Source organism: Bubalus kerabau, chromosome 6 (assembly GCF_029407905.1).
Source record: "Bubalus kerabau isolate K-KA32 ecotype Philippines breed swamp buffalo chromosome 6, PCC_UOA_SB_1v2, whole genome shotgun sequence".
Taxonomy (NCBI): domain Eukaryota; kingdom Metazoa; phylum Chordata; class Mammalia; order Artiodactyla; family Bovidae; genus Bubalus; species Bubalus kerabau.
Genome location: NC_073629.1, coordinates 58595378 through 58617250, shown reverse-complemented (window position 1 = coordinate 58617250; position 21873 = coordinate 58595378). Strand labels below are relative to the sequence as shown.

At 35.7% G+C, this 21873-nt stretch overlaps 1 protein-coding gene across 1 annotated transcript in view; it reads right to left on the bottom strand.

Moving 5' to 3' along the window:
- The window catches only part of COL24A1 (collagen type XXIV alpha 1 chain), a 404934-nt gene that overhangs the window by 186117 nt on the left and 196944 nt on the right, over positions 1-21873 (bottom strand). The window contains exons 22-25 of the mRNA XM_055587104.1: positions 20915-20968; positions 19667-19711; positions 16549-16602; positions 11165-11209 (exon numbers count right to left, since the gene is read on the bottom strand). Coding sequence (XP_055443079.1) covers positions 11165-11209; positions 16549-16602; positions 19667-19711; positions 20915-20968 — 198 coding nt within the window. The remainder of the gene's footprint in view (positions 1-11164; positions 11210-16548; positions 16603-19666; positions 19712-20914; positions 20969-21873) is intronic.

Here is a 21873-nt window from a genome sequence, read left to right as displayed (position 1 = left end):
GGAAGTTATGACCAACCTAGACAGCATATTCAAAAGCAGAGACATTACTTTGTCAACAAAGGTCCGTCTAGTCAAGGCTATGGTTTTTCCAGTAGTCATGTATGGATGTGAGAGTTGGACTATAAAGAGGGCTGAGCGCCGAAGAATTGATGCTTTTTAACTGTGGGGTTGGAGAAGACTCTTGGGAGTCCCTTGGAATGCAAGGAGATCCAACCAGTCAATCCTAAAGGAGATCAGTTCATTGGAAGGACTGATGCTGAAGCTGAAACTTCAATACTTTGGCTACCTGATGCGAAGAGTTGACTTACTTGAAAAGACCCTGATGCTGGGAAAGGTTGATGGCAGGAGGAGAAGGGAATGACAGAGGATGTGATGGTTGGATGGCATCACCAACTCAATGGACATGGATTTGGGTGAACTCCGGGAGTTGATGATAGACAGGGAGGCCTGGCGTGCTATGTTCATGGGGTCGCAATGAGTCAGACACGACTGAGTGACTGAACTGAATTGAACTGATGACTGCTTTTGCACTCCAACAGCAGACTTGAAACATGGTGACAGAAACTGTATGATCCCAAGCCTAACACAGATAATATTTGGTCTGGTCTTTTATAGAAAAGTTTCTGATTCTTGTTCTAGGATAAATTTTAACCTTAAATTTGAAAATGTAGTTACACCAATTATGTAGACCTTACTTTTTTTAAAGTCAGAACCACAAAGACTTTTCACTAGACTTATTCTCAGATTATAATTCTGCATCTACCTTCTCTAGGAGTGGCAGTACCTTAACCCTGGTCTCTATCACTACTTCCATTAGTCCATCCTATTTTTTGAAATAAGATTGAGGTATTATCCATCTTATAAATCCTGAGCATAAAAATATCACTAGATATCTTTGCTATTTTTATGCATTAATATCTAAATAAAAAGTAGATAGTGCACTACTAAGAAAACAGTGTAGTTTTTATGTAAACACAGATCCAAGGGAAGTCCCTCTTCCAACCAAAGTACCACCTCTAGATTCCTTCTATATAAAAATTTAGAGTTGCCATTTCTTCAAAACCGGTGATTAACACTTTATTATGGTATCCCTATCTAAAAGAATAGGAGCATAATTTTAGTCAAACAAAGCCATATTTTCTCTATCAACATATATATCTTTATGATAGTTGTCAAACAAGTTTTACTTCCCTGTCTTAGAGTATCTTACATAACAGAACTAGCATTTGGGTGCAACTGTGTGTAGAATTCTTTACTCACTTTCTAGAATTTAAATCACTTAAGGATCAAGTCTTATTTAGTTGTATATCTAGCACACAGGAAGTGTTCAATAAGTATTTTTTAATGATAGAGTAAGTGAAAGTTTACTAGTGTCTTTCATTTTTGGGGGGCTGTAAGAAATCACAATATCCTTCTCGAACACAGTACATGATGAACATGTGAGTTACACATATTTGTAGACAATGGATTTCCTTCAAATCATAGTATATTAGTTTTTAAACCTATTAGAATTCTGAATCTTCCTGTCCCAGATTCCAATACAAAATTATATTTAAGCATTTTAAACAAAAATTCCTTAGGAGTAAATCCTTGAAAGCCAAAGGAAACCAAAACATGCTTTTTTTTTAAAAAATCAATTCCAAAATAACTAAAGTTATCAAGTTTATATTTTCTTAGAAGGCTATTAGGCTTAGTGTCCCAGGCAATATACACACTGAATGTTTACATCTGAAAATGAGTGACACTTTTGTTTGTATTTGAAGGCACAAAGTTCCATTTAAATTTCTCTCTTATATGAGTCCTTTGAAGCAGTTTTTTCCTAATTTGGGCAATCTGAGAAACTTTATTAGACTAAGAAGAGTACTTTTGTTTTTTACTTTTAATATAATATGCATGCTAAATACCTTGTTCCCTATACTACTCCATATATGTTGGAGCTTATTCCTTTTCTCAGAAGATTTTACTTTTTAATAGTCACTTAATGTATATTTAATAAGGATAAAAGAAAAATATACATAATATAAAATTAAGTACACTAACCCTTATATTCTTGGCTTTCACTAACTTCTGTGTTTTTAGCTTGTAACACAGATCATGTGTATCATTCATTTCACCATAGATAGAAACTTCGGCATTTAAGCTTTTATATTATAATCATGTGAATTTTTAAAATATTTTTGTTGGTTTATCCTTAATAACCATTTACATGTGATTTAATCATGGTGTACCCCTTATGACATTTGGTTTTGTGATATGAACGATCTTCTACAGTCTTTATTTTTCCCATACGTTTTAACTTTCATAGCTGTAGAAAAAAGTTCTACATCTAATATAGTATTTGCTATTTTCCTAGTATTTACTTTGCTTTGTACAAAGAGATGTCATAAAAGTCAAGAAAATAACATACTTTATAGTCACAAAGACTCAAAATCCTTCTACCTTTGTAAGCACCTCAACTGTTCCCTGGTGGCTCACACAGCCTACAATGCGGGAGAACCAGGTTAAATCCCTGGGTCGGGAAGATCTCCTGGAGAAGGCAATGGCAACCCACTCTTGTACTCTTGCCTGGAAAATCTCATGGGCGGAGGAGCCTGGTAGGCTGCAGTCCATTGGGTTGCTAAGAGTTGGACACGACTGAGCGACTTCACTTACTTTTCACTTTCATGCATTGGAGAAGGAAATGGCAACCCACTCCAGTGTTCTTGCCTGGAGAATCCCAGGGACAGCGGAGCCTGGTGGGCTGCTGTCTATGGGGTCGCACAGAGTCGGACACGACTGAAGCGATTTAACGGCAACTGTTCCCTGGTGGCTCACACAGTAAAGCGTCTGCCTACAATGCGGGAGACCCAGGTTCAATCCCTGGGTCAGGAAGATCTCCTGGCGAAGGAAATGGCAACCCACCCCAGTATTCTTGCCTGGAAAATCCCATGGACAGAGGAGCCTGGTAAGCTACAGTCCATGGGGTGGCAAAGAGTCAGATACGACTGAGTGACTTCACTTTCACTTTCAACTGTTCCTAGAAATTTATTGACTCCAGTTTCTTAAATTTCTGATGTTTGAGATTTAAAAGCTACTGACATCTAATTTCTAAAGTAATAGTTCAACTTGGAATTACCTGCACCTGGTTTTTAGAGAATGGCAGGGTTAGTAGAAGTGTTTATTTTCATTCACTTCCATTCAATTGATCTGAAATTATAACTTTCTATATCTTCTCTGTTCATATCTACTAATATATCCACACTCTTTCATGTTTCTTCTCTTTTAATTTCACTGACTTATACTTTTTTCTACTTTTCTATACTTTCACGAAGCACAAGCTGGAATCAAGATTGCCAGGAGAAATATCAACAACCTCAGATATACAGATGGCACCACCCTTATGGTAGAAAGTGAAGAGGAACTAAAAAGCCTCTTGATGAAAGTGAAAGAGGAGAGTGATAAAGTTGGCTTAAAGCTCAACATCCAGAAAAAGAAGATCATGGCATCTGGTCCTATTACTTCATGGGAAATAGATGGGGAAACAGTGGAAACAGTGTCAGACTTTATTTTTGGGGGGCTCCAAAAACACTGTGGATGGTGATTGCAGCCATGAAATTAAAAGACGCTTACTCCTTGGAAGGAAAGTTATGACCAACCTAAACAGCATATTAAAAAGCAGAGACATTACTTTGCCAACAAAGGTCCATCTAGTCAAGGCTATGGTTTTTCCATTGGTCATGTGTGGATGTGAAAGTTGGACTGTGAAGAAAGCTGAATGCCGAAGAATTGATGCTTTTGAACTGTGGTGTTGGAGAAGACTCTTGAGAGTCCCTTGGACTGCAAGGAGATCTAACCAGTCCATTTTAAAGGAGATCAGTCCTGGATGTTCTTTGGAAGGACTGATGCTAAAGCTGAAACTCCAGTACTTTGGCCACCTCATGCGAAGAGTTGACTCATTGGAAAAGACTCTGATGCTGGGAGGGATTTTAGGCAGGGGGAGAAGGGGATAACAGAGGATGAGATGGCTGGATGGCATCACTGACTCAATGGACATGAGTCGGAGTGAACTCCGGGAGTTGGTGATGGACAGGGAGGCCTGGCATACTGTGATTCATGGGGTCACAAAGAGTCGGACACGACTGAGTGACTGAACTGAACTGAACACTTTCACAGACTTAATGGTATAGTGAAATTAATTCACTTAATTGAGTAAGTGATGCTATTAAAACATTTCAAAGACGATAAATGTCATAAAAATTTTAACACATCCATGTTTTTGAGACACTAGTCAAGTCACAATATGGTTCTTGGTACCCCATACTTTTCAGCTTCAAACTGTAATAACAGGATGTATTCATTAGAAAGACAATTAGAATCTTCACCTTGGGGAAGCAGGATGATGTGGAGAAGTTAGTCATCACTTCTCTGCAATCTCAGGTCTGCTACTTTGCTATCTGACCCTGGACAAGTTTAACTTCTTTGAAATAAAAGTTTTATTTTGTACAAAAAAGGAATAATTATTTCCCAGGGTCTTGTAAGGATTAAAAGGTATAATGTATGGCAAATCATAAATTTTGAATAAATTGTAGCTATTTTTATCATATTCAGGTAATCATCCTTCTTGTGATGGGATGTGTCATAGATAGATATTTCATATAATTTTCCATTCTCTGAGAAAAATTACCATGCCCTGTGAAGCGGGAGATATACACAGGTTTGCAGTTGTGCTACAGGTATGTGCAGCTTGAAAGCAGAAGGGAGTAGATGTTTTTTAAGATAAACATTGAGTTTACAGAGGCCCTGCTGCTGCTGCTGCTAAGTCACTTCAGTAGTGTCCGACTCTGTGCGACCCCATAGACGGCAGCCCAACAGACTCCTCCGTCCCTGGGATTCTCCAGGCAAGAGTACTGGAGTGGGTTGCCATTTCCTTCTCCAATGCATGAAAATGAAAAGTGAAAGTGAAGTCGCTCAGTCGTGTCCGACTCTTAGCGACCCCATGGACTGCAGCCCACCAGGCTCCTTCATCCCTGGGATTTTCCAGACAAGAGTACTGGAGTGGGGTGCCATCGCCTTCTCCAACAGAGGCCCTACAGAAGGGCAATTATTAAATAATAGAATTTTACTTTGTTCTTTCTTGACTAAATGGTGCCATCAGCTCTGGCACTTTTCCTCAGGGAAATATGAGTCATTTTTTATGATTTATGTTCAGTCCATAGGGTTGCAAAGGCACAACTGATCACACACTGTGTCCATATAAAGCTACCATTTTCTTCTTAATGAAAGAAAGAATGGAACTCATCAAGTAAAATCAACTTGTATTAAGTCTGATAATAATTTTATAGTAATGCTACCAGAAAGCATAAAAACTAACCACTGTATCAAATGAGATTTTGTGTTGAGGACTTCTAAAATATTTTCTTCCAGATCCTTCAAATCTTTAATAATTCCATTGTAAATACATTAAATTACATGTCAGTACTTCTCAGAAACCAGTAGTATTTGATAATACTTTATTTGCCAGCTTGGCCTATGAGATTACATAGTAAAATTTTATTTTGTCCTTTTCTCAGCTTTTCTAAGCACTGATTCACAAGGGATGCACTTCGAGGTTCCATTTGAAAACAGGACAAACTGATGATTGCTTGACGCAGAGGAAAGAACTTTAGAACTGGAATTACAAAATTCACATTTGCTTACTAGCTGTATGAATTGAAACATATCAGATAACTTCAAAAAGTTTCAGTTGCCTCACTTAAAGAATGGCAACAAGATTTATCTTACAAGGATTGTTTTAAGATTAAATGAGATAATAGGCCTTCAAAAAATAGATTTCTTTTCATTTCTTCCTCTGACTCCACCTCTACTTGGACTTGAATGAATTAGTTATAATCTATCTTAGAATCAGCCATCGGAAGTTCTATGATTCTAAAGGTTTTAGAATGAGAACTTGATTTTGAGGGTTATCCATGGCCTTTTCTCTTCCTTTCTGTTCATCAGTCATTTACTATTTAACTACCACACTAGAGGACAGGCAGAAAAACATAGAGGACACAGTAGATTGCTTATGAAATATTACTGAAATCAATAAAAAGAGTAAATGAGGTGAAATCAAATAGTTGGATTTTAAGACATATAAAGAGTGTCTGTGGTCACCCTATAAGACAACCATGAGAAGCTCTTCAAGTGGGCAGAAAAATGGCATGTAAATTTAATGTAATCAAGGTCACTTTATGAAAAAAATTCCAAATTCTATCTTTAAAATAACAAACTAGAAAAAGATCTTGAGAGTGACTGCTGATCATTTTCCAAAGACAAACTAGTTTCCTGTTTTTGAAAAATGCCCACATAGTATCATCAACAATAAAGAAGGTTATAGAGTCACTGACTAAAATATTTAGTTTAGTTCTATTTGTTTCAACTCCAGAAAGACATAATGAAACTGGAGGACAGCCAGGGAAAAGAAGCCAAATTGGCAGGTAAGGGAAGAATAGAAAACATTACAATTCTTAGAAAAGAGTCATAGATTCTTAGGACTGGAATTATCTTTAGACATCATATATACTAATTCCTTATGCTTCCAGAATATTCCTGATGAATCATAACTAGCTGAGTTATCAAAAGTCTATCACATGCTGGAGACTAACCAGAATCATTCCTTTTTACTGCAGCCTTTGTCCAAATATCACCTTAAACACATCTCAAACACATCCACTTATCTCCACTGCCATCATCTGGCCCATCATTGTTCTTTTTCAGTTAATCTAATGCAATAGCTTTCTAAATGGTTACCCTCTTACACTTCTGCTCCTCACAACCAAGCTCCAACTTCCCAATCCATTGCTACAGAGGGATCTTAAAACAAATTAAATCATGTCATTGGCTTACTTAGAATACTTCAATGATTTTCCATCTACTTTAGGATCAATTCCAAAATAATAAACACAGCCCTGAGTGCTTGGCTCCTACCTCCCTCGCTGCTACACCTAATATTGCTTTTTCCTTGGCTTACCAAGTCTATCCACACTGGCTTTCTTCAGTTCCTTAAAAGTTAAATGCTTTCCCACATAGAACCATAAATATAAGAATAACCACCACCACAACCATTACAGCTAACATTTTATCATGTTTTCACTATGTGACCAGCTCTGTGCTAAATGCTTTAAGTGCATTATATGTGTGGGAAGTATGTTATATTGCACATTCCAGGAACAGTTTTTCTCCCCACTCTTCCACAGCCAACTCATACCATTCTTTATGGTCACAGATCATATGGCATTTCCTCAAAACAGTCTTCTCTCATCCCCAGATCTAAATTTGGCAACTGTCGCAGTCCCTTAAAATGTTCCTCTATAGAATGTATCACAGTTATGATTATATAATTTTATGATATTATTTTTAATGTCTGTCTAACCTCTAATAGACTATAAATTTCGTGAAGGCAGGGATCAAATGTTCAATAAATATTCCTGAATATAAATATCTGCTGAATCATTCAAATCTAAGAATGAGATGTTAAATCACTCTATGGAAGAATCTGAGTGTTAGAAAGCCTATTAAAATATTCTGGTCTACAAAGAAAGTTTGTTCCTTTATAATGCCTATGTCTTATAGTGTCTGTTCCCTTATAAGGACTGTATACTATTTTAATTCTGTTCTCTTGACCAATACTGAAAAAGTATATTGTCTTCCCTTTTGTAGCTCTTCAAATACTTTCAGCCTGGAGAGTTAAAGACAGAACTAGCAATTAAGGTGAGATAATTCCAGATTTATTCATAACAAAAAGTTAGAATGCAGAGGACAAGAAGGTATCTTTTGAAATTAGAGACTTATTTAGGGCATATCTAAAGAAATTAATTCTTTGCCTATAGTAAATAAATGTAAGACATATACAGACATTTAATATAGATGGGACTACTCTGGCACTCTCTATCACAAACTGGGTTCTCATTTATGTAAATCTAGCAAGAAACAAAACTGGAGGAGATCCGATTAAATGACCATTCAGAAGGTTTGGGAAAAGTAATTAACTATGCAATTACAACTAACCTTGCTGCTGCTGCTGCTAAGTCGCTTCAGTTGTGTCCGACTCTGTGCGACCCCGTAGGTGGCAGCCCACCAGACTCCCCCGTCCTGGGATTCCCCAGGCAAGAACTCTGGAGTGGAGTGCCATTTCCTTTTCCAATGCATGAAAGTAAAAAGCGAAAGTAAAGTTGCTCAGTCGTGTCAGACTCTTAGCGACCCCATGGACTGCAGCCTGCCAGGCTCCTCCATCCATGGGATTTTCCAGGCAAGAGTACTGGAGTGGGGTGCCACTGCCTTCTCCTTAGATATCCTCAAATTACTAGACTGACATTGTGAAGTACAACTGTGTTTTTCCCATATCTCTTGAGAATTTTACTGAACTTTGGATTAGATGAACTATATTTCTAAGATTTTGAAGTTAACACAAAAAAATTAAAGTTGGGAATTACCAAGAACCATAAATAATTCTTTAGGCATTTTAAATATCAGCTCAGTTCAGTTCAGTTGCTCAGTCATGTCCTACTCTGCAACCCCATGAATTGCCGCACACCAGGCCTCCCTGTCCATCACGAACTCCCGGAGTTCACTCAAACTCATGTCCATCGAGTCGGTGATACCATCCAGCCATCTCATCCTCTGTCAACCCCTTCTCCTCCTGCCCCCAACCCCTCCCAGCATCAGAGTCTTTTCCAATGAGTCAACTCTTTGCATGAGGTGGCCAAAGTACTGGAGTTTCAGCTTTAGCATCAGTCCTTCCAATGAACACCCAGGACTGATTTCCTTTAGAAGGGACTGGTTGGATCTCCTTGCAGTCCAAGGGACTCTCAAGAGTCTTCTCCAACACCATAGTTCAAAAGCATCAATTCTTCGGCGCTCAGCCTTCTACACAGTCTAACTCTCACATCCATACATGACCACTGGAAAAACCATAGCCTTGACTAGATGGGCCTTTGCTGGCAAAGTAATATCTCTGCTTTTTAATATGTTGTCTAGGTTGGTCATAACTTTCGTTCCAAGGAGTATGTGTCTTTTAATTTCATGGCTGCAATCACCATCTGCAGTGATTTTGGAGCCCCCAAAAATAAAGTCTGACACTGTTTCCACTGTTTCCCCATCTATTTCCCATGAAGTGATGGGACCAGATGCCATGATCTTTGTTTTCTGAATGTTGAGCTTTAAGCCAACTTTTTCACTCTCCACTTTCACTTTCATCAAGAGGCTTTTTAGCTCCTCTTCATTTTCTGCCATAAGGGTGGTGTCATCTGCATATCTGAGGTTATTGAAATTTCTCCTATATATGTTAATTCAACATAGCCACAAAAGGTTTTCAAAAGACTTTATCTCCCATCCTTAATGAGAAGATGGAATCTCAAAGTTGGAATAATGAGAAGAAGGAATCTCAAAGTTGGAAAGGTCTTTTTGTTTCATAACTTATTTGATGCCTAAACTGCCCTATAAAATCTAGGCCAAATGGCTTTCAGCTAACATTAAAATATCCCCAGCTTTGTTAACTAACTTGATGGGAGTGGGAGGATCTTTTTGCATCATATATGCATATTAAATCATTATATACACTTTAAATATCTTAAATTTCATTAGTCAATTAAATCTCAATAAAGCTGGGGAAAAAATCCCCAGCAAGGCATAAAGCTTTGAATTTTGAGCTATGGGTTTAAATCTTAGTTCAGCTACTGATAAGCTACACAACTTTGAACAGATTACTTACTGTGCTTCAGTTTATTCATTTAAAAAACCAGAACAACAATATGTGCCTTTAAAAATTGTTTGAGAATTAAATGAATGCCAGAATATAAAATATCACTTAGCATTATCCCTGGCACATAGTGAATAATCCACAATTGTTAATTTCCCTCCAATAACAGAAATCTACCACCTGCCAAGATAGTCCATTTCCTCTTTGGATAGCACTGGTGATAGTTTTCTATACTATGTGGAACCAGCCCAACATTTTAAACCAAATAAAACTTAGAAGTCTGATACATGTTATTTGAAGAAAATATGTTTTTCATTGGTATTTTAAGTTTGGCTATAAATTCTAGTTTATATATTTTTTATGCAATTCGTCACTCAGAAATGCAGAGTTTCATTTCTTTAAATTGAATTTTTAAAAATCTGAATGACAGGGAAATACAAATCACATCTGTATTTGATGAGGAGCCTTAAATAATTGAATTGACATAAATACTCCATTGAAATTTCCCTTTTTGGTTCAAAAAAGGAACTAAATATTCACCTTCTAGCAGCTCAAGATTAAATGGTATAACAATGATCTTTTAAGACTAAGTGATCATCTCATTTTTAATAATAATTCATGATAAAAATTAAGAGTATCAGAATGTATTGTTGTTTTACTATCAGACTAGAAAATATATTTAATTATTTAAGCTTACAAAACAATTTTTTAGAAAATTTTATCTTTAAGTTGTAAGATAGGTTACAGAACACTGTATTTGCTCATCTAACCTACTAAATAAATACTGATATTAAACAATATCACTTTCTTTGTGACAACCCAGCACACACTGTACATAAATTCACTTGCCTCTTATTAATTTAACTTAACATTTTATATGTTACGTAGGTTCATTTCTTAGAGAATATTATAGTTGGCTTTTCCCATAGCAAAAAAAAAAAAATTACCCCTAACATATCTGATTCAAAAACAATATGATTTGCCTACTTCTACAATAATGTTAATTTAAACAAGTTAAACTTTTTGAGAAAAGAAATTATTGAATTTTCTCATGGTTAACACCAACCTTCCAAATATAAAGAAAACATTTTCCACCTATTATAATATTTAATGGCTTGAAAATTTGTAGCTTTTTAATCATGAAAAATGTTATAGTCAAATGTAGCTTGAAATGATCAGAATTAAAGGCAAAGACCCAATATTAGAAACAAAAAGGTTCCTGAGATCACAAATGTAATTTATATTGGATGAAAATAGTATCTGTGTTTTCCCTCATTTCTTTTTTGTATAGTAGGTTTTATTTGCAACTTAACAAATGACTTTATATTTATAGTGGATAAGTATTTTGCATTCTGAAGTTTATAAGCATAGATCATGGCTAACATGATTTCCTAAAAATGCTCATGAGAGGATTTAAAACGTGAAAATAAGAGCATAAAATAAGCTTACTGTTTCGCCAATCTTCCCAATGTTTCCTTGATCTCCTACTTCTCCCTGTTAATAAAGAATATAAAGTTAAAAAAAAAAACATTAATTTTCAAATAAGAATACTTTCAGCATTGCTCCTGTTTTCATTTTATTGTAATTATCTAGTTATAATCTATAAAATTAACAAAGGAACTTTCAGTTTATCAAAACACTGTTACAGTATTTGTGTGGGATATAGTCTTTGCCCACTTTTCATTCAAATACTAGTAACCTGTTTTCTTTAATTACATTCTTCTATATCTGAATTTTAATCCCTTTTAAAACACTTTTACAAATAAAATTTAAAAAATAAAATACTACTGAGGTATACTCTATAAAAGGTAGAGTGGTAGGTGCTGTAGAAGATATTAAGAAGAGTGAAAATCAAGCCCTTGCCCACAGGGACCCTCTTTGCTTCAGTAGATAAAGTATCTCATGACGTTGAGCAGAACAAGCAAACAGAACACGTCCCACAGGAAGTAGCAAAGGAGTCCATAGGAGCAGGCACCCTGTGGGTGGGTGCAGCTAGAGCTGGCTTCACTGCAGAAGTAACACATGTTCATAACTTTAACTACAATTCTGCCATCCGTAAAGCTCTGAAAATCCAAAGTTTTTCACAACACACTTGGTGGCAAACTTGACCTAACCTGTGTTTATTTGGTAGCATTGCTTTTGCCTGACCCAAGTTAGAGAAAGTTAGTTTGATTAATTTGAACATCCTTACATTTCACCACAGAAATACCAATGTGTCTAATTATGGTTTTGCTGTCCCATAGCCTGCTGGCAGTGTTAAGTAAGATACAGTACATATATCATACTACCTTATCAGAAAAACAAATGACCCAATCTAAAAATGGGCAGAAGACCTAAACAGACATTTCTCCAAAGAAGACATACAGGTGGCCAATAAACCTGTGAAAAAATCTTTCATTATTAAAGAAATGCAAATCAAAATCATCTCATACTGATCAGAACAGCCATCATCAAAAAATCTACAAAAAAATCTACAAAAATCTACATCATCAAAAAGTCTACAAACAGATGATGGAGAAAAGAGAACCCTCTTACACTGTTGATGGAAATGTAAACTGATATAGCCACTATGGAGAAGAGTATGGAGATTCCTTAAAATACTAGCAAGAAAATTACCATATGACCCAGCAATCTCACAACTGAGAATATGCCTTGAGAAAACTGTATTTCAAAAAGACACACATACCCCAATATTCATTGCAGCACTATTTACAATAGCTAGGACATGGAAGCAACCCAGATGTTCAACCATTGACAGATGAATGGATAAACAAGTTGTGGTATTACACATATATACAGTTGAATATAGCTCAGTCATACAAAGGAACAAATTTGAGTCAGTTCCAGTGAGGCAGGTGAACCTAGAACTTGTTATATAGTGAAATAAGTCAGAAAGAGAAAAATAGTGTATATTAACACATACATATTTAATGTAGAAAAATGGTACTGATGAACCTATTTACAGGGCAAGAGTAGAGAAGCAGACATAGAGAATAGACCTGTAGACACAGTGGGGGAAGGAGAGGGTGGGATGAATTGAGAGAGTAGCATTGAAACATATACCTTACTATATGTCAAACAGATAGTTACTTAAAGTTGCTCGATAACACAGGTAGCTCAACTCAGTGCTCTGTGATAACCTAGAGAGGTGGGATCGGGTTGGGGTGGGAGGGAGGTTTATGTTTATGTATGTATATATGTATGTATGTATAAATGACGTATGCATATTTATGGCTGATTCATGTTGTTGTATGGCAGAAATCAATACAAAATTGTAAGCAATTACCCTCCAATTATAAATAAATTTATAAAAATCCAAACGTCAGTCGCTTCAAATAATAAGTTATGAAACTGTATTTCATAACTGTATTTCAAACTACATGAGTTGGGCCCTGGATGACTTTTACACTGGTCATGAGAAAGGATTACTTTCAGTGGTGAGGAATGGCATGAGGAAAGCCCGAACAAAAGCACAGACTAGTGAAAAGTAGTTTAGGGTCCCATGTATAATTAATCTGACAAGAACGCACATTTTATTTATACTGGAGATAGGAGATTAAACTATTACCCGCTATCTGAAAAGTAATAATTATTATGCAGTGTGGGACAGTTAAACTCACCAAACAATATTGGAGTTACTCATGATATGTAGCTACTCAGCACTTGAAATTAACTGGTCTAAACTGAAGTGTGATGTAAATATAATATACACACTGTACTTCAAAGACTTTGTACAAAAATCTCATTAATAACTTTAATACTGATAACATGTTGAAATGATAATATTTTTATATCTTGGGTTACACAAAATATATAACTAAAATTAATCTCTCCTATTTCTTTTCACCTTTTTATTGTGGCTCCACATCTGTAATTCATATTTTATACTCTATTGGATGGTGCTGATTTTCAGCAGTGAAACCTAATACTCATATAGGTAATCAATTTGAAATAAGCTTTCAAAGACTATAAAAACTTGCTTTTCTATTTCTATATACATTTAGATAAATAGTAAATAAATAAAGCATTGTATAAATAAATAAAGCATTGAATAAAGCATTGTAGTAGTATGTTGAAAATCCTAGTTTTTAAGAGTTCATTAGACAGCTTTTATAGAAAATTTGTGGCAGGGTTTTATATTTATATACACAATGTATATGTGTGTATGTATATGTGTGTGCATTTTCATCAGTTCTAATGAGGTGGATGAACCTAGAGCCTCTTATACAGGGTGAAGTTAAGCCAGAAAGAGAAAGATAAATATCATATGCTACTGCTAATTCACTTCAGTCGTGTCTGACTCTGTGCGGCCCAATGGATGGCAGCCCACCAGGCTTCCCCATCCCTGGGATTCTCCAGGCAAGAACACTGGAGTGGGTTGCCATTTCCTTCTCCAGTGCATGAAAGTGAAAAGTGAAAGTGAAGTCGCTCAGTCGTTTCCGACTCTAGCAACCCCATGGACTGCAGCCTACCAGGCTCCTACGTCCATGGGATTTTCTAGGCAAAAGTACTGGAGTGGGGTGCCATTGCCTTCTCCGAAATATCATATACTAATGCTTATATATGGAATCTAGAAAGATGGTACGGAAGAATTTATTTGCAGGGCAGCAATGGAGAAACAGACAAAGAGAACAGACTTATGAACACAGGGAGTGGGGAGGAGAAGGTGAGATGTATGGAGAGAGTAACATGGAAACTTACATTACCATATGTAAAATAGATAGCCAATGGGAATTTGCTGCATGTCTCAGAAAACTCAAGCAGCAGCTCTGTATCAACCTAGAAGGGTGGGAGGCGGAGGGAGATGGGAAGGAGGTTCAAGAGGGAGGGGACATATTTATACCTGTGGCTGATTCATGTTGAGGTTAGACAGAAAACAACAAAATTCTGTAAAGCAATTATCCTTCAATTTAAAAATAAATTAATTAAAAATAAATAAATTATCCCAATAGGAAAAAAAAAACAGTTCATTAGACAGTTTTTATAGAAAATTTGTGGCAGGATTTGATTTCATATTTATATATACAATATATATGTGTGTATGTATATGTGTATGCATATATAGATATAATTTAAAAAAAAAACTTCTCCTACCTAATGGTCCTCTCAAATTCCTATTAGGGAGATGAACCCTTTGTGATACATAATCTTAAGAGAGGTCTATGTTAATAGGCAGAAAGCAAAAGTTGCTTGCAGATTACCTACATTCCTGCTTGAGTTTTCAGACAGCCTGAATGTAGGAGGTGAGTTGTCTTTGAGGATGCAAAGAGAGAGGAATAATTCCTCCAGGTCTACGGAGAGAACAGAGATCCTAGGGTTCTGTGAAAGGTGGTGGCTCTTAACAATCTCCAAAGTGCTCCCCCAGAGTTCCAGGTTCCCCCAAGGGAGTGCCAGGTCTAGGAAATAGCTATATGATATTCCAAAGAAGAAACTGCAGGGGCAAGTATGAAGATTGAACAGTAAAGAACTTCCTTCACTTCCTAGGTAACACGGATGCCACCCAGATGCTGATGTAACTCTAGGGAGGAGGCAGGATGTCAGTAATGACTGTTTAGTTTCCTGCCAGTTTGACTGTATGGTAGCTCATGGTGAATTTTCTAGTTGCTTGGTAGTACAGGGATTAATTACAGTAAAAGAGAATTAAGACTTCTATTTATAAATACCATGCATCTATTTTCTGGGAGTTTTTCTATGTAACTTGAGAGTCAGGTACAGATAATCCCAGACATGCTGACACATTAAAAAACATTTTAGCTCATATTTATTATTGGCCTTAATAATAATATTACTATTAAAAACAAACAAAGAGTGGTTGTTTTTCCCTTAATCTCCAGTATAATAAAAATGAGTTTAATATAAATAATATATTTAATATAAATAATGAGCTCTGAACTCCAGATTTAAGAAATTAAGCAATAAATCTGTGATACAATTCAATTTTTCATTAAATTTTAAATTTGTACTGATCACCAATTCTCATAAGTTAGTTTCTTTCAGATCTTACTTAATGCTATACATAAAAAAACACTGCATTACTTTATATTTGTTGGTGTTACTAAAAATCACATAAAACTTCAACACAAAGCAAAAAAGTTGGTCGGTAGTACTTTTTTAAATGTCATAAAATCTTAAAAATACCGAATGATGATCCAGAGTATGTACTTAGATTCACTGTATATTTTCAGTTAGAGGACCCAGACTTAGTGAAGATACACAGACACATTTTTTAAATGTAGATTTAAACATTATAGATTTTTAACTTGTAGATTTCTACCAGTGGAACAGACAGCCCCTAAAGTCATAGTTTACTATCCTATGTGCGTGCATGCTAAGTCGCTTCAGTCGTGTCCAACTCTTTGTGACCCTGTGGACTGTAGCCTGCCAGAATCCTCTGTCCATGGGATTCTTCAGGCAAGAATACTTGAGTGGGTTGCCATGCTCTCCTCCAGGGGATCTTCCCTACCCAGGGATAGAATCTGCATCTCCTGCTCCTCCTGCCTTGCAGATGGATTCTTTACCACTGGGCCACTGAGGAAGCTCGTTATTGTCCTATATATAACCACAAATCTTAATATTTCTTTATTAAAATGCATATCTAATTACAGACATAGTCATAGATATTTACAGACATATATCTAGATACAGATAAAGATATAAAGACATACAGTATTTCAAATGCTATTTGAACCAGCTTTAACATACAACTGATTCCCTCAATTAAGGGAATTGAATAAAATCTTTGATATGTGTTCATTTTATATTGTTCTGAAAGTCATAAATTTATCTTTTCATAAATTATACTATGTAACTGGTAAAAAAATCAGTTGCTTTACCTTCAAGCCTTCTGGTCCTGGTTCACCAGCATACCCCTTTGGACCTGGTTTTCCCTTAGAAGGAAACAGGAAAAAAAAAGATATGTTTAATCCTTCTTCTTTCAGAAAGTTTGCTAATTTATGAAATTCAGACTATCCTATGAGATGGAACACTTCAAAATTAGTTGATAAATGCATTTTATCAAACTTAGCCATTCATTCTACCTTGTCTGTCTACTTGCCATGTACAGTTCTAGGAACTGAGGATTGAGGAATGCAGTAAATATACTTGCCTTTACGGCTTCCCTGATAGCTCAGTTGGTAAAGAATCTGCCTGCAATGCAGGAGACCCCAGTTTGATTCCTGGGTCAGGAAGATCCGCTGGAGAAGGGATAGGCTACCCACTCCAGTATTCCTGGGCTTCCCTGGGGGCTCAGCTGGTAAAGAATCTGCCCACAATATGGGAGACCTGAGTTCAATCCCATTGGGAATATCAATCCCTGATTGGGAAGATCACTGGAGAAGGGAAAGGCTACCCACTCCAGTATTCTGGCCTGGAGAATTCCATGGACTATACAGTCCATGGAGTCACAAACAGTGGGACAAGACTGAGTGGCTTTCACTTTCACTCACTTTTATAGAGCTTACATTCTATGGAGGATGACATAATTAACAAAAAAAATAAGTAAAGTACATGGTATACTAGGTAGTCGCAAATTTGAAGAACATCAAATTAAGCAGGACAGGAGATATAAACTGTTGTGGGAGTTTCTTTAAAATTTTGGTAAGACTAACAAAAAAGACCTCAATGAGAAGGTGGCAATAGAGTAAAGACTTTTTAAAAGGGAAAGTTATATGGATACTTGGGGGAAGAGCATTCTAAGCAGAGGCAAAGAGCAGTGTAAAGGCCCTGAGGCAAGAATGTAGCTGGAGAGCATAAGAGAGGAGATTAGTAAGAAGATGAGGGATGAAAAGGGAATGGGGGAGAGGAAGCCAGGTCATGAGGGCCTGGTAGATTATAGTAAGGGCTTTGGTTTTAACTAAGCAAGACAGGAAGCCTTAGCAAGCTTGAGAAGTGCCAGGATCTGTGTCTTCACAGGATCACTCTGATGTCAGAGCAGAAGCAGGGAGTCCAAAGAGGAGTCATCTGCAATAATCCATGTGAGATATGACAGTGGCATAAGCAGGATGGTAATGGAGGAGGTGGGCTTCCCTCGTGGCTGGCTCAGTGGTAAAGAATCCACCTCCCAACGCAGGAGATGCAGGTTTGATCCCTGAGCTGGGAATATTCCCTGGAGAAGAAAATAGCAACCCACTCCAGTATTCTTACATAGGAAATTCCTTGAACAGAGGAGACTGGTGGGCTACATTCCATTGGGTTGCAAAAGAGTCTACACGACTTAGTGCCTAAAATAACATCAGAGGAGGCTGTGGAAAGTGGTAAGATTCTGTATATAGTTTGAAAGTAGAGTTTCCAGGAATTGTGGACAGGTCATGTGCAGAATGTGAGACAAAGAGTCAAGAATGAATTCAAGAAAGAGTTCATTCATTTTTAATCTGCGTAAAGGACAAATGAAATGAGGTAGACTGTGGGAGAACAAGTTTGAAGGGTAAATTGAAGGCTCAATTTTGGACATTTCCGTTTGATAGTTTTCTTAGACCTCTAAGGGGAGGGATCTTGTGGTAGTTAATACAAGCACGGAGTTAAGGGGTAGAAGGTTCTGATCTAAATGTACAATTTTGGAAATCATTTGCATTTGATGGCATTTAAATCCATAAGAATGGACCAGTTCATCCAGGCAGTAAGTGTAGAAAGAAAAGAGAAGTCTACAAATCAATCCGTAGGGCACCCTAAAATTTAGAAGAGATGCGTGGTCATGAGGGAGATAAGGAGTATGGAATATCATTAGAATCAATGAACTGAAATTTCTATTGGGACTGTTGGATAGGGTTACAAGAGAGAATGCAACAGAAAGAAAGGATGTGATGGTTGGGGAATGAGAAGTTTAAAATTAAAAATTAAGAGGTTTCTGTAACTGGTAATGATAAGGTCAAGGGTTTGTCCATAGCAGTAAGTAGCTGAAGAGAGTAGAGGATAAGATCCTTGGAGGAGAGAAAGTCAATATCCTGGAGTAATCTATAGGACGTGATTTCTAATATCGAATAACTGATGTCTGATTACACAAGATTTGATTAAGGAGATCATTATATCTCAACCAATGACGAACATCATACATTATGATGTTCTCAAGAAACAAATGAGAGGTATTTCCTGCGAGACTAATAATGACTCTTAAAATATATGTGTTGTACACACCTTAATTATTTTATGATACTGTAAACTTTCATCATGTAGTCCCAAATTCTTAAAAAATTCATTTTTAGAACATGAAAACAAGTAATTCATATATTACCACACAATATTATCTGAAAAAATAGTTGGCCAGAAAATACCTTATATGCCTTCCATAAATTTACTAACAAACTCAGAAAACAGAAATTTCCAAAGTAGTACTAAATAGTTAATGTATTTAGGTTCGTATAACATTTTGAGAAACTTGATAAATAACTTGCACAAATTACTAAGACCATAAGACTGGATGAATTGAAGGAATAAGTAAATATATAATAGGTGTAATATCATTTAAAATATCCCTGGAAATTTTTAGTTGTACTTCCCTGGTAGCTCAGTTGGCAAAGAATACTGCAATGTAGGAGACTTGGCTCAATCCCTGGGTTAGGAAGATCCCTGGAGAAGAAAACAGCAACCCACTCCAATATTCTTGCCAGGGAAATCCCATGGACAGAGGAGCCTGATGGGCTCTAGTCCATGGTGTCACAAATATGTAGTTGCTGCTACTGCTAAGTCACTTCAGTCGTGTCCGACTTTGTGCGACCCCATAGACAAATATGTAGTAAGCATAATATAATTTAAAATATCCTTGGAAAATTTTAGTTACAATACTATTTTATTTGAGGGGGTTGTATGACTATAGACCATGGAGACCACTTCATAAACCACTATAGTTTGTTTTAATCTTTGCCCTTTGCTATAAATTTAAACTTTGGTGTTATTTAAAAACACAAAACCATTGTTTTAAGAGAAGCATTCTTCGAAAATTATTTATGTGGTACCTACTCTTGGCCCCAGTTCTCCAAAGGATCCAGTTGGTCCTTCTTCTCCCTTAAACAAAGATCAGAACATTTCATACCTCATGAGATGAGTATTTAAAAATATAAACCCTTATTCCATTTATTCTGAAGTCTGAAGCTCTTTCTGAAATGTAATAAAAATAATACTGTGATTTTCTTATATTTTAGAACTATGTCACCCCATAACATTTAATTTTTTTGTCTGACAACCCCATATCACACTAAGAAGGATATGTACTTTTGGATTATTTTTAAATTAGTAGATGATATAAGATAAACATAGAAAACTGAGAGTAGATAAGAGTGAAAGTGATTAGGGCATTAGAAAAATTAGCATTAGGAATCACTGAGATTGTGAAATAAGGACAGACTTGACTTTCTTGGACTCTATATCTCTGACATAAATAGATGGATTTCAGTACAAATTGTTTTTATTAAAAAATTATTGGTACAGAATGTTTGCTCTTGGCACATTCTGATTCTTAATTATTCAACAAATGTTTTTGAGTCGCAGTTCTTTCTTAAGCCTTAGAGATAAAGATATATCAGATCCTACACAAATGGAGCTCAATGTTTAGAGTTTCCTTTTATCTAATTTGCAGATCAAACATTTTTGAGATCAAATCAGCTATAATGTCATAAAATATAAAATTTTGTGCATTCTTCTAAGGATTAAATATTGTATGGGTAGACAAAACAGAGAAACATAAACAAATAATTTTTATACTTTATATTCTAAGAAAATTAAAATAATAAATGTATTGATTCTATTTAACATATTTGCTAAACATACTGATTTTTTTACCTTTAAATAAACAGTTCATATTTACCACATCTGAACACTTACAGACCTCTTAAATCATATATCTTATTTATTAAAAACATTTTACTCGGTCCATAATTCAATTAAAAATAATTTATGGGTTAGAAATATAAAATGGACACAAATGGTAAATGTAAATTCTAGTACATATGAGGGAGATTATGGGCTCAGATTCTTCAGCCATTTTGTAGAGACCACTTCATAAATCACTTAGTCAATTCAGAACATTAAAATGATTCCAAATTCCATCCCATAACTGCCAATACAAAACGGTAACTTGAAATCCTCAATGGTAAAAAAATTGTCCATCTAATGCAGTTTTCTCTGAGCCAAAACTAAAGTCCCATAAAAAATAAAAAAGAAAAATCTGAATTTAAAGAATTTCTGACTGGATATTTATTTTCTCCATACCTGAGTTCCTTTGAGACCAGGAGGTCCAGAAGGCCCTCTGTTTCCAATGAATCCCTGTAAAAGCAATACAAGGACACAAAGTAACACTTTTAGCTCTGTTAATACTTTCCATTAGGCATTAGTCTCAGATGAGCAATAATATTTGATACCATTCATTTCTCATTGGGAAATTATCAAAATGATTTAGAGGCTAGATAAGCAAAAAAACTGCATGTCATCCAGAAACTTGGAAAACATATGATAAACTTATTTTTAAACAATATGTTAATATTCATATAATCTGCTCAGTATGTCACTCTTCAACTGGACCATTTTTCATAAAATGTACTAGAATTAAAGCAATAGGCCCAATTGTTAATCTGATACTAGTACAGTAAATACTGATGGATAATAGAGTGTCCACAAAGTCTGAAAACAGATGGAGAAGATATATAGTGTTTTAACATCTGTTTAGAGACTAGCAAAGTCTGGAGCACATTATTCATATGAAATGTTCTTCAACTTACTTCCTTTCTTGATACAAGCTAGTAAAAAAAGAGAGGACAATTTGCAGAAGAAAGTAACTATCTGAACACAGTCATGAATTTTAATATTAAAATACATCTTTTGTTCATCTAAATGCATGCTGTTAAAAGTCAAATGCTCTTTGAATAACAATTCATCCAGTAACTGAAACAAAAATCTTCCTATTTCGGCAAATATTATATATCACTTATTTAACATGGTAACATTTTTATTGTTTTGTTCTGTTCCTCTAACTAGGCAATGAGCCAGATCTTTAAGTAACTCTTTTTTAAAAGCTACATTTTGTATTATTGCTTTTAGTAAGCTTATAACCATTAAAGGTTTAATTTAATTTTTAGCTGTAACAAATAACTATGCCAAATAGTAGATCTACCTACATGACTGATTTTTGGTTTGGAATGGAGCAGAGTGATAAACTGCATGAGAATCTTTCC